The sequence below is a fragment of the Odontesthes bonariensis genome, chromosome 1 (assembly GCF_027942865.1).
Source record: "Odontesthes bonariensis isolate fOdoBon6 chromosome 1, fOdoBon6.hap1, whole genome shotgun sequence".
Lineage (NCBI taxonomy): Eukaryota > Metazoa > Chordata > Actinopteri > Atheriniformes > Atherinopsidae > Odontesthes > Odontesthes bonariensis.
In genome coordinates, this window is record NC_134506.1 from 32,386,750 (window position 1) to 32,401,091 (window position 14,342).

Genomic DNA, 14,342 nt, shown 5'->3' on the forward strand with positions numbered 1-14,342 from the left:
TTTGAAACTGTATCATTCAAGCATGTGAAATTCATTATATTTTGATCATCTTTATTGATGACAGAAACAAAGTGCACAAGCATTAAAAACAACACAAGACATAATGACTACATTGTTAAAACTCAAGATAGAAAACTTTATATAAAAACATCAGTAAACAATGCTACTGCAGTAATCTTATTATGATTCCATCATCCAGAAAAACTAGCCCCTTCAGGCAACCTGTGCCATTAATCTGTACCATTAGTGAGGGCCAATGCAATATGGAGTTGCCATGGCAATATCTGGTCTCTTTATGGTGCAGTTCCCTTGTATAGTCCTATACAAAGTGCTAACCAAACGAAGAAAAATGGGTGCCTGTGAATGCTACTTTCCAACCTCCAGAGGATACTAAGTAGTCCTGTCAGACATAGTTACACATAATATAAAACATACGGAATATATGTAGGACTATATGCAAAAAGTGATTTCTAAAAGCACCAGTTTCGGTCACATTGTGCAAATTCATTTTTTTTTTTCAAATGTATTGCACAACAATGAGAAAATTAATCAAAATGGATACATTTATATAACTAGACTTTTTACAATGGACATAGATCATAGCCACAGCCAACATCCTCATATGGTCTAAGAGTGTCTTCAGAATCAAATTTTCATAAATCAGCAATATCTCACTGCACATAATAGCACTGCGTTCAATGCAGTATGGACATACCCGATGTCAAACTTTTTATTTTTATTTTATGATTAAAAAACATTAAAAACAACGAAACAGGGGGTACATATCTTTATAGATCTTCATAAACATGACAAATTAAATGACAAATGACACGGAAATAAAGCAAATACCCAGTTGCATATGTTCAGCCTGAGTAGAAGATCATGTTGTGCCATTCTACACAGCTGGACACTGATTATACAGGCTGGGGGGGACATATGTCCCAGTGAAGCATGCTGAGTTGCCAGGATAAAAACTTATAACAGTGTGCACTGTGGCAACCTCAAGTTGTGTGCGATACAATGATAATGTCCTCGTGAGACGAGACCTTCATTACCTGTTGCAAAACACTTTACTGCTCAGCAACCAAGCCAGTCCTTTGTGATTTCACCCAGCTTGACAATCTTCAAGCTGCTGTCTTCTAGTTTGAAATAGTGGTTTCCTTTGAAGAAATAGCTGTAATCTGTTAAAGGCAAGCACAATGGTGTTTAGAATTTCTATTTTAAATTAGATTGTGTTAAAGAGGTGAAACTATTGTACAACAACAGTAAAACAATCACATTTGTATAGAATTACATCAGCAGTATACTCAGTTTCAATCACGGTGGCAAGCATTAATATACCAAATCAGGCTCTGCAGAAGCTAAAGTTGCACATGTCTCTCTCTGATTTATGCTACTCAAACAGCATACAGAGGTACCTCTGTCAATGGTCACAGACTTGCTTTATATAAATCTGTGTATTCACTGTGTGGGGATGGGGCTATGTGATGCTTACAGTACTGTGTGTATGTTAGAAAAGTAGTGATGGAAAAATCCCAAGGCAAAAGTCTCTAACCTCATGGATTCCTAGCTGACTGTGACCGCCTCACAACATGTTTGCTGCGATTTTCATGCCAAAAATGTACCATCATCTATGTCTTGCACCAAAACTGCAATGGCCTTCTACCCAGCAGACAAAGTCATCATAAACTATTATGTGTCACTTACTTGCTGCAAATCAAATTACTGAGTCAGCAACATGAAGCATCTGTTCTCCCACTCACAGTCCTGTCTTCCATCACGGTCAGGCTACAGAGCACTCCTTAACTTTCAAACTATTCACTTTCCTCTCTCATTTGCTGACATTTTTGTGAGGGCAGCTCCCTCTTAATTCCACAATATTGGGAGTTTTACTGTCAGAGGCACAGTTCCAGAATCACTCATAGAGCTGATTAGATGTTCCTACAACTTACCAGAAGGAATATACAGACAGTAAAATCTGCAGTGTTAAAACTGAAAAAAGTCTAGGGATTATGATGCAAACCAGTTCATCCCTTGGTCCAGATCAAGATATCTCAACAACCATTAGACTGGTATTTTTTTCTTTCTGTAAAGTTCTAGTTGGAAACAGAACCCTGCATGAAACTGTTTTGTTAATCCACAGTATCTCCCACTGGATTTCTGATCATTATTGCACACTCCTGCAAGATTTGCATCAGGTCCCGCAGGGATCTCAATCCCAATGCAGCTCTCTAGTGATAATCATCTAACAATCCCATAGCTATTTATGGCAACAAAATACAGAAGCAATGAAGGCACAAAACTCCTAGGATTTACATAATTAGACATACTAACAACACAGTAGTAGCACAAAGCCACAGTGAAAAAGCCATCTAAAAAAATGTGAAATTACGATATGCCGTGTTGAGTGCTGCAGCCCTCTAGTTCTACCGCCATCAAACTCAATTTCTTTTCAAAATGTGTTAACATTCCTCGACTACTAGCATGAGGTTGATATCAATTTTTTTATGTGAAGTGTTTTGCCATCTTTTGCAGGGAAGGACACGCATCCACTGCCAAAGCTGGGATTTATGTAAAAAACTATTTAGCAAATAATAGCATGCTAATACCATACTTCTAATTGTAAACAAGTTAACTGTACTCAGATCAAAGCATTGCTGTGTCTAACAAAGTTTCCAGCATGGGTAGACTCTTAGCCTCGTTAAACTTTAATGACTTGGCTTGAATCCAATGCTGCTTAATGGAAAATGCTGTTAAAATATATGGTTAATTTTGAAAACCCTTTCCATATATGTCAGCTGTGTATAATATGTAGAGTTTGCCACAAAATTTTAGTGTTTTATTTTTTTTCAATTCATAACCTTACTGCTAGTTTCGGGTTAGATTTCCCTCTGCAAATCTTTCAGAACTTTCACACATGCTCAATCATAAAAAAACATATTAGCAATTTTATTCTTTTTTTTACCAATGCCATTCAGACTGAAGGCGGAGTCGATGCCATCTGGGATGCCATTCCAGGAATCAGCAATAAGTTTGGGAAAGCCAGGGTCCATTTTCTTCCTGTCTTCATCGTATCTGTGCACACATAACAATGACAGAAAAGTGAATCTTTAAAGTATTGCTTCAGAACCCCCCCCCCCACGCACACACAGACTCATTCTTTCCAGAGAAAAAAGTGAGTCACCTGCACTACAAAATCCCGTGTTGTGTAAGGTCTAATATATCCATTGTGCTTGACAGTACAGTTTAAGTCTCAACAAGGACTAACTCCAGATGCATATTGCAACAGGAGGCTATGACATCAACATCTCAAGCTATGGTGGGTCAGATAATGGTTATAAATGGTTGCATAAGCTTTCCCTCTCCTTACCTCCAGAATTTGTCCCCGGCAAATAGGTAAGTTTTCCTGTTCTTCCTGAAGTTAAAGACAGCGTCGATATGTGAAAGATCAGTGGGTAAGTCAAGGCTGGAGAGCCTCTTTGGATATCCTCTCTCCAGCTCATCTGCTTTGTAAATCCATATCTCATTGCCTAGGATAGAAGAGCCAGAAAAAGAGTAGAAACTTAGTCATGTATTAAACTAATGGAAAGAACATTTTTTTTAACTTTCTAAATCAAGCAGTTGTTCCCTATTCCTACAAATCCAGAGTGAGATCATCGGTCAGCTATTCACCAAGCCATTAAATCCTCAACTATATTTTGTAAATCTCATCAGTATTCAGGAAACTTGTCATATTAGGACGATGCTGAGAATGTATCACATACCACTAATAACTATGGTGGAACATCTCAAGTGCTAACCACACACACACAAGAGTGCTCAGCCAACATTCCTGATACTCCTAATATTTCAGTTCATAGAAATGGCTGATCAAATGGTAAAATGGTGGTAAAATAGTGAGGAAAACGCTTCATATCTCATACAAAATGGATCTGCTTGCAACGACATCATTATTCAGAAAGATCTAGACTTGCACTTTCTTTAGTTTCTTGCTCTCTTCTGCATACCTGCAAAAAAGACTGTTTTCTCCTCCACAGGGTTTTCATAGGCAGCATCAATCTTGGCAGGCAGGTCAGGCCAGTAGGTGGCCACTAGCATAGGGCCAGTGGGCTTGCTTCGGAAGTTGACTGACCTGAACAGGAACCTGGCAGAGAGAGAACGAGTGGGTGAGCGATCGTAAGGTAGATGAGTTGAAGATGAAATCAGAGTGAGAGTGAAAGGGGAGCAGAAGGGGGTTGATGCGAAGAAAGAGTGTGTGTGCGTGTGTGCGTGCGTGCGTGTGTGTGTGTGTGTGTGTGTCGTGGGGCTTAGTGCAAGTGCTTCACTGGCCCAGCCAGCCACAATGGCCTGATTCATGAGCATCTGGTTCTCGTTAGGACTAACACTGCAGACGCCAGCGGAACAAGACCCATCTTGCCTGGATTTCCAATATACAGCTGCACAGCAGCAGCAGCTTCCCAAACTCTTTTCCACTGACCTATTTCTTAGAAAGAAAAAATCTGCCAATAGCAAAAATAAGTGTCATAAAGATGACGCGAAGACGGGAATAAAACTAACAAACATACATAAGACATGCAACAAAAAATATGTAATTTGTCAGGATGAAAGATGAGGCATATCCCAGCCTGAACTAACAATCTGCAAATTTTGTTATCATAGATGTGCTCTTGTGAATCACTCTGCTAAGTTGATGTCAAGCACAAACAATATCCAGAGGGTTTTCAGTATGTATAAAAGCTTTGATTTAATCTTTTCCCCCTGTCTTTTAGTCGCTCACATATTTAATTGAAAGTCAAAAACAATATCTGCCTGAGGGCTCGCAGAGAGGACAGACTCTCAGGACACAGCAAGAGATTTCTGCAAAGCACCAGTGATATTTCAGATTTCTGAATCGCTTTTTCCATTCAGTTTGTTTTACCTTTCATTTAGTACAGTTTGAATACATAAATGCTTAGACCCCTCTTCTCTTTAAATAGGCAACCCATTGATCTTGTATTTGTAGTTATCAAAGTAGTATTATAACCCTGTATTAAAGACGGTGGACGACCGTGTGTTATGACACAGCTCTTGAAGACATGGCAGCCTCACTTATGTCCACTTAACAGGATTTTAGACCCCACTCAGTTTTATGTTATGAAACACGTTAAGAAAATCTCATGCTGGAATGTGTAAGGGTGGCAGGTTATGTAAAAAGACCACCTGACAGTTAAAGGGTGTCTGATTTATAGTAATTCTGTTTTGTTTTTTTTAACGATACCCTAGTCACCATAAGTTCTTCTGTAGCCATCCAGCATGTGTACGTTCAGCAATTTCTTGGCCAAAAGGCCATTTTTGTTGGTAGAGATCACAGGTCCTGCTTGAGGTCTTAGACTGCCTTACATTTGAAGAAAATTGTTACAGCATCCAGATGCAGATGTGGGTAATTTTCAAATCCTTCAATATTCACCAACTGAAAGAACTGCTAATACAAACAAAGCTTAATACTATGACTTTTTCATTTTTCATTAAAGTGAGACGCGGCCACACAAAACACAGCGGTTTTATCACTGCTGTAAGTGTAGAGCACAGTCTTTCATCAAATATGCTGCTTCAAAACATTACAATGTAAGTAACCTAGATGTTGTGTGACTCCTGACTCAAGCAGTGTGCAGCACAAAATCTGAAGGCAGCTGCACTTGTTTAGAATTAAATTTTCATTAAAACAGCAAATGTTCTGGCTGTCCTGTCAACAGATACTCTTTTCGTCCCTCTGTTGTATTTCTGGCAAGGTGGTGATTCAATAAGTCTTTCAATATAATACATGCTAGTGTTGGTATATTGAGCAGGAATGAAACTTTTTCATTTTTTAGTTTTCACCACCTAAAAGATATACTTTCTGTTGTAAATACCCTGCATTTGCTATGTGCTTGGATACAAGCAAATGAGTGAGTTACTTGCAACAAATCTAATCTGCAGGATGTTTCTATAGGGCAGACTTTATAATGGCCTTTTCCTTAAACCTCTAGAGTCTAGACAGACAGACGCACATTTATGCTGAGCTATGGGAGTGCTACAAGCATTACTCACTGCACCATATTAAGATTTGTCCGACATTGTGCTTGTGCTGATTCAGCAGAAAGACGGAATCCTCTTTTACAACGAAGGAGTCATGTAAGTGTTAGCCCCATAGCGAGAGAGCAGATCTATTTTCGTGAAGCTTCTCTTGTACCAAAGCTCTGCAGAACACAACACTGAGATGGCCTTCAGGCAACTCATCAAATAAGATCAACTTGTATACACTGAATCTCTGCTAGTCTGAGACTAGATGGGTGCCGTTCTCTAATTCATGTCAGTGCCTTGAAAGTGCCTCTGTCTTTATTTCTTTTCCACTCAACTTAAGTTCACTTCTCAGTCTTTAAGTGTATGCTCACATTTAAAAAGGAAACATAAAACATTTGTGTCATGCAACACAGAAAATTACAGGGACAAGATGTAACAGTGCTGCTAGACGTGTCTGAACTGGATGCAAACGAAGCCCAAGTTGCGATTAGCAAATTAAATTTCAATCAAATGCTCACCACAACCATCTTAAAGCCTAATGAACTCACTTACAGACTACTATTGCTTTCAGTGCTGCTACTTATGTACTTTTGTCTCCTTTATACTGTTCTAATTCTGATTGACAGGATTGACTTTGCCTTCAAATGGTTTCATTGATGATGCTGATTCAAATCAGTCTTGCTTTTGTTACTGTCATCAATTAGAGAAATGGCCTCATAACTCAAATAAGGTATGCAGTGATAATGATTATCAACTCTTCTGATACCCAACAAGACTACCCCATAAATATTCAGATGGCATGTTTGAACCTGTAGGCCACTTTCAGAGATCACAGAACAGCAGCAATGGTGATACACAGAATGTTCGTGTTTCTGTGTCTGTCGAAATCTTTAGCCCAGTAAAGCTTCAAAGAGAATTACGTTTCAGCTCAGCTTGAGTTCCAAAAAAGTGGCCCAAAGTTTCATGGTCCGCAGAGCACTCTTTGAGTCTTTGTGCTGCTCTGCTGCTCACAGTAAATGTGTGGATAAGAGACACAGCCGGGTGAAAAGTTAAATCTGCAAATCTGCGTTAAAGGAGGATTTGTGAGCAAGACTGTGGCTTGTTTCTCTCGGGTTCTAACTTAATATTCTCAGTGAAGCAAACTATAAAACTGAAAGACTCGACTCTGTGGTGGGGAGACCTGCTGGTCTGTTTGTTTTGGACCCATTCCAAAAAGTAGCGGCATCAGATATACAATTCTGTTACCCTTGAAATTGCAAAGAGTCAATGTTTCAACACTACTGCTTATGCGTTTTTTGTGCTTTAACAGTTCTAACAGTTGCTTTAATAGTTCCTATTCAGCCATATTATCATTTCTTTGTCTCTCGGAGGAATCTGTCTCGAGCAAGCTAGCATTTTCTGTCTGAAAATGTTCACCTTCATGCAGGAAAACACACTGACTCAAAAAGACACAAAGCACTTCACAAATCTCTTCTCCTACGCAGCCATAGCCAGTAGACACACCATAAGCTTACAAAACTTAGGATTTACTGGCGCCGGTGGAGAAGAGGATTGCAGACTGTGTTTATGACTAATGACTATTTTGGCTGTCACTGCATGAGTAAATGAATAGTTTGTTTTGCCCACTTACTAATTGCCACATCAAACATTCAAATCACAATGTTCTAGTGAAACAAGACTACCATATGACAAACAGTATTCAAACTGAAAAAAACATGTAAAACTGATCATTGTTTATGGGGGAACTATTACAAAAACCAAAATGTTTTAAGCTGCTTCGTTTCAGTTATATAAATGATTAAGCTGAACTGGGCAATTTAGGTTTGAATGATTCTTCTTGTGGTTCACTGACGGGAAATTCTACCAGACTTTGGCAATGCCTGTAAGGTTCAAAAGAGTCAACAACAGCCTTCACATTGCATTTGAGACTAAAGAAAGATAGTGACAAAATCAATGCTTGTATACCATGTCAACACCTGAGAATGTTCATGGCTTATGCGTTACTCCTTGGCCCCATTGAAACAACATTAGCAGACTTCTTTTTAAAAGAATTACCTGTCTTTGAAGAAAAAGGTCTCTCCTCTGATTTGTGCAACAGCATCAAAGACAACCGGCACTTTACAGATTTCCATTGGAGTGACAGGACCCTGGGTTGGAGACAAAGGCTTGTCTGTTGACACACCTGTCATAGGATTTATCAGAAGATTACATTTTTGAGGGAGAAACTACACACTCAGTGTAACCAAATCTTCACTGGTGACAAAAAAAAAACAAAAAAACACTATTTTAGAAAGCAGGTACACGTTATAGTTTTCCTCACCATAGAGCTCTTGGATGCCTTGGATGTCGTCATGAGAAAGTCTGAAGTCTTTAGTAAAAGTGTAAATGGGAGCCATCAGTGCTCCGGGATCCTGAGAGTGTTCCAAACCAAGAGCATGGCCAAACTCATGGGCTGCCACAAGGAACAAACTGTAGCCTAAAAGCAAGTCCAATCAAATGAGTGCATGAGTTATTTCCTAATGTTTCCAAAGGAAAAAAAGCAGGTTTCTTTGAAGGTTTGCATGACTTAATTCAACTCATCCTGACTGAATTTATTTGACATATTACTTATTTTCCCTGCTAGTTGGAAAGACTTTTGACACTGAGATAGACAAAAAAGAAAAAAAAACATTGTTGTTTTTTTCCTTTGTGGTCAATCCACTTGGCAGCTTTCACCTAAAACTATAGCAGGAACTGCTCGGAAATACTGATGACCAATACATTCATACCTTGGTCAGGACAGAAACCCCATTTGCGGTCATCGTCATAGCTCTTGGTGGTACCGCACCACATCTTGCCGTCGCTGCGTCCAGAGGTTGTGCAGGAATCATAGCTGTCTCCGAGGAAGGTGAAGGGAAAGACACAGGGGCCCCCCTCTGCATTTCCTCCCACTGTTGACATCGCTAAACACGGCAACACAAGGCAACATCTATTAAAACGGTATGCTTAGTGAACTTTAGTAACTTATTAACTGATTTATATGCCAGAAATGTTTCTCCAGTCAAGTTTTCTTTGCATTGAAATGTGAAATGAGTACAGATGATATTGAAAATAGCACCATGACAGCAGTTGGCACAACCCAAATACCATCAACAGCTAATCCACAAGGCACAAACCCAATGAGTACCCGCCCAAATTGATTTCCTTTCAAAGAAAGATCATTTTCAATCTGGCAACACTAGTTCTGTGTTGTTTTTCTCTTTTTCCTTTTCTTTTTTAAAAAGCACAAGTTCTCACACAAAGTTCTGCAACAAAGCTACAGTCCTAATCGAATACAACCTGACACAAGCTCAAATGATCCTACTGTTCTTTGTCTGTATCCTTCTCTCCTGCTCTCCCTCTACTTCTAAAACCAGTCACACTGACAGAATGGAAAATCAGCTCCACCACTCCATGTTAAAATACTTTAACAGCTATTCAGCTGACCATGACCAAGACCAAATAACCCCAGCTGGAGAATCCCTGTACCGTGTAGTGATTCCAAGGTAGTGTGCTGATATGCAAAGGGGAAATCAGATGGTTGATGATGCCACGTACCAGTTTCGGGGCAGAAGCCATAGGATGTGTCACGGTCATAGTCTTCAGTAGTAGCACACCAGCGGTAACCATCATCTCTGCCCGACGTAGTGCAGCTGTCATACTTCTCCCCCTGAAAGGTGAATGGGAATTTACACGGAGCACCGTCTCCATTTCCACCCAGGGTGAAAAGTACTGCAAAGCAAAACAAACAGTTAAGTTTTATAGAGGACCTAACGGCATTACACATATTGCAATCCTATGACGGCAATACAACATCTTTGAGTAAGTATTGAGTACTCTTTTTTTCTTTCTTTAACAGAAATGCAGAAGCCAAACAAAATAGGCAACTCCGCTGCAAACAGACCTTGCTCATGTTCACATCATATGAAAGAACATTGTACATGTGTACTTTGGCTGTTGGTTGTAACAGGCATATGATAATGTTAGCATCATTGACAGCAACATAGACACAGACAAACAAAACGTCTGACAAAGCCTCCTCTTCTAAAGTGGGGCAGTAACTTGGAAAAGAAATGTTCCATAATCCACTTCAAATGAAGACAACAACACTGTCCTGGCATATGGTTCAACCTACTTTCTTCATGTCCAAAATCAGAGGAACAGCTGTGAATATAACAATAATCTGATATGAAGCATTTGCCAGCTTCAACTCACCAAAACACTAAATGTTCTATATGACGCAAGCTGGATGTGATACCACTGTTGCAAAGATAAAAAGGGGCTACAAAGTCATAAATCTTTTGAAGATGCAAAAGTCAAATGTGTTAGGGGACACTGCAGTATATACATGTGCTTATAATGGGAGAACCAGTTGAGAAACTTACATTCATGAGGGCAGAAGCCATATTTGCCATCTTCATCAAAGTTGTAAGAGGTAGAGCACCACAGGAAGCCATCATCGCGGCCCTGAGACGTACAGCTGTTGTACTCGGTGCCCATGAACAGGAAGGGGAATTTACAGAACTCTCCATCAGCATTTCCAAACTTCGCCTTCACAACTGTTAAAAAAAAAAAAAAAAAAAAACATGCTTGTACTTATGCCTTTTAATGTCCTAACTCATTTACCATAAATCATGCTCTACAGTTTTACCAAGCAGCTTCCTGCAAGAAGTAAGTCGCTGCCTCAAGAATATTGAAAGCTGTTAAAAAGCAGGCTTTGAAAACTTCTTTACCAGACAGTATAATGTAAAGTCCACATGGAGTAACATTACATAATAAAAACCCCTGCTCATCGAATATATCATCCGTTTTAAGGTTTTTCTAAAGCACGGGGAAAAAATGTTTCTGCACAATTTGTAAATCCACAGACGAGGATATTAATAATGACAAATATTCAGAGCGAAACTATCTGGGTCACTGTGTACGAATACAAATGTGTGCAATGGCCATTTTTTTTTTCTATTCAGCTTCCATATGGCTGCACTTTCATATATCAAGTGCCAGAAAGTTAGTATTGTCGATGTCCCCATCTCACCTGAGGTAATAAAGCTGTTTTGATTGTTAAGTAATTATTGACGACAAAATCCTCCTATCTTTTGGACAAACTGATACAAATGATAAACAGTGCAATGCACGAACACCTGCAGATATAAGATACGAGTAAGCTTTTTCTGATGCATTTCTCCCTTACCTTGGCCCTCTCCCAAGGTCCACTGCTCATCATCATCAAAGTGGGAGTCTCCTCCAATTCCTGGCCCCGGGGCAAAGGCATGAGCCAAGAGGCCATCCTTGCCATCAAAAGGGTATCCATCCCCGTGCTCTGTTGATAAAATGTCAAGGAAAAAAGAAAACTAAGAAAAATTGCGGTTTCTGACGTGATGTGACATTTGCATGTGTATTTCATAGTCCTGTTTTTAAAACAACAATTTAATTAAGTCTGAGCATAGCCTTTTTGTTTGTCTTCCCCTGTTATTACTGGATTCCTTTCTAGCTATGGCTAGACAGAAAGATATTACAACACTGTAAGTAAAGTATCAAGGGCTTATTTTAGCTGGAATGACTGGAATGACCTGTGTTAGAACCACAATTCCCACTGTTTTCTTATGTGGTCCTAAAATATACGATAGCGGAGGGCAGAGCCACAAGAAAACATGAGTGTTACTGCTCCTCCGATATGAGTCTACAGGCCAGTGAACTTTTAGTCAACTGTTTTCTGGTTGGTGGAGTGCTTAAATAGTTACTATGCATTTTGATCTTATGAGTTGTTTATGTTGACAAACACAGTTACAGTTTTTGGGGGAAATTATCAACATTTTGCCATCACGGATGCCTATATTCACAGTACGTTTCACACATGAAATTCCACTAATATACACATGGCATACCGTTGCGACCAAAATTAACCATGATGTCAGCCTCTCCGTCCATGATGCGGGTGAAAGTGAGCGGAGTGACATCGCTCCACACTTTAAAGGCTCTGAAGAAAGCGTCATTTATGACTTCCTCATCCAGATCAGGACTGTAACCCAGGATTCTACAACAGGTTCAGGGAAAATAATTAGAAATCATGACATAGAAGGAAGATTCAAACAGATTCCATCAAAATAACAAAAAGCTGTTGTAATCAGCTTTTAAAACTCATTCTGCAAAAGTGGTGCTTGTGTGACAAACTTTGCAAAGCAAGCGAGTTCCTCTCTGTTTTTAACTGAAGACCATGGAAATGAGGCCGGACAAATACTGTATGAGTCATCTGTGAGAGCGCTTCCTGAAACTTTTTTCGGCTACAAACCAACACAATCTACTATGCCTGTCTACCAAGCGCTTTTCCTGAAAACAGTCTAAGATCTCAGTTATTGTTTTTGGCTTGCAGTCTTTCTTCCAAATACAAAGGCAGACGGGCTGGAAAGATCAGGGCACCAAAAAAAACTGCTAATGTAAGTAAACTAAATCCACACTGTTGTCAACCTCAAACAGAATGAAAACAAGGGCCCTGACACATACTGTGTAGGAATGCTGGTGTTAGCAGGACATAAGAGGGGGAGGGGGGTAACTGGAGTTGAGGGAGCGAGGGTGGATGTGTTTAGAGTTCAGGCGGGGGCAAGAATCATTTCACAATATCTCAAATGCTTTTGTTCACAGGCAGCTTTTGGGATGGGTTAAGATTGTCAAGCATCATGCTGTAAATTAAATCCTGATGTGACAGTTCGAATAACTAAAATTTAGCAGTCCCTTTTTTCATGGACAAAAGTGCTTAGCCTCCATCACGTCATCATTTGAGCACTAATTCAGAGTTAACATGCACTGGCAGCCACCTCCATCAATACATTTGTGAACGTGTCACCAGAAAAATGAAGGTAATTTAAGCGTCTAACCTGTAGGTGATGTCTTTTTTCTGCCACATGGGCTTCCTGTGGAAGAAGTTGTAATTGGCAACATCTGGGACGCCACAGCGGGGCTTTTTCATGATCTCCACAGTTTTGGCATCAACCTCTCCAGTTTCTTGCAGGGCGAAGAACTTCTGCATTTTCTTCAGGGTGTCTTTGAGCACCATGAGGTTGCATCTGTCTTGTGGGCATCCATAAAACTTATTCAGATAGTGCTACAAGGGAGTTAAAGTAAAAAAGAACTGGTTCAAGTGAAAATGTTTTCAAAAATAACAATAATAATAATAATAATAAAGTGTGTCAAATATTACCAAACGGTTCACTTTTTCTTCTTTTAAAGTAAAGACCTAATTCATGTACTCACTTTGACATATCACTGGGGGGGGTAAAAAAAAAAGACAATAAACTTACCAGAGCAACTTCTTTGTCTGTTTTGGGGGAGTCGTCTCCGGGAAACCGGATAATGGGAGAAGGGCGAGCATTTGCTGCTTGAAAGGCTAACTGAACCAAAAACACTTTGAGAACAATCCGACGACAACTAAATATCGTCGGAAAGTCCATTTTACTCAGGTTAAGTCTATCTTAGGTGTGTTAAATGCCGTTTGCTCTGAGTTATCTTTTTCAGCCAGTCAGCCTGTATTGCCTCTGCTCCTCCTTGTATATTTTTTTTCCTCCTTTTCGGGACGTCCTGCAACTCGGCTCTCTGAACTTTCTCAGTTCTGCTTGCTCATGCACTCCCACCCCCCTACCGACACTTTCTGCGCAGTCTCCAGGTTGAGAAAGAGGAGCGGAGGAGCCTTCAGCACTTCTACTTTATAGTTTTCACTCAGTCTTGTTTCTGCAACGCCAAAAACCAATTCACTAAGTTACTTTTTAACCGAGTAATAAGATAACTATGTCACTTGCTTGCAAAGTCCTGTCCCTCTCTCAGTCATACACAAAACAATTCGCATTTTAAAGGGCCAGAAGTGGGTGTTGCCAGTATCCTGCACATCTGTTTCTGCCAGCATCCCTGCTCCACCCTTTTACTTTTCGAACTTTTTCCACACGACTTGAGAAACCCCTTTCCCCCTGCAGACAGACTATTGTCCGAAGGTCACAATAACACCACGTAATCGGATGAATCACTCTCGCAGACTCATTTAATTCCACTGACTCTTCTTGAGCGCAACAATTTCATTCCGTTACAATGCTGCTGGGGGAAGGCAGCGACACCCAGCTGCGGACAGAGCAAACGTTTTTTTAAAAGCAGTAGAGGTGGTACGTTGACATCTGGTGGCATGATGTGAATAGTGAACCACAGGCAATCAAACCATTCAAATACAATCACTGAAGGGATCTCTATCATTTGTACATAACATCGAAAATGCAGCCTAAAAAGAAAAGCATGTTTTGTAAACC

General features: G+C 39.9%; 1 protein-coding gene across 1 annotated transcript; it reads right to left on the reverse strand.

The window, feature by feature from the left end:
* Nucleotides 1–34: 34 nt before the first annotated feature.
* mmp2 (matrix metallopeptidase 2) lies at nt 35–13,887 on the reverse strand. Its single transcript, XM_075464637.1, has 13 exons — nt 13,353–13,887; nt 12,930–13,156; nt 11,943–12,091; nt 11,249–11,377; nt 10,443–10,616; nt 9,616–9,789; nt 8,808–8,981; nt 8,360–8,515; nt 8,095–8,221; nt 4,008–4,144; nt 3,371–3,530; nt 2,966–3,075; nt 35–1,181 (listed from the first exon to the last, which is right to left on the reverse strand). Exons 1-13 carry the CDS (start codon nt 13,500–13,502, stop codon nt 1,078–1,080), a joined length of 1,971 nt encoding a protein of 656 aa, XP_075320752.1. The 5' UTR covers nt 13,503–13,887; the 3' UTR covers nt 35–1,077.
* Nucleotides 13,888–14,342: the final 455 nt, after the last annotated feature.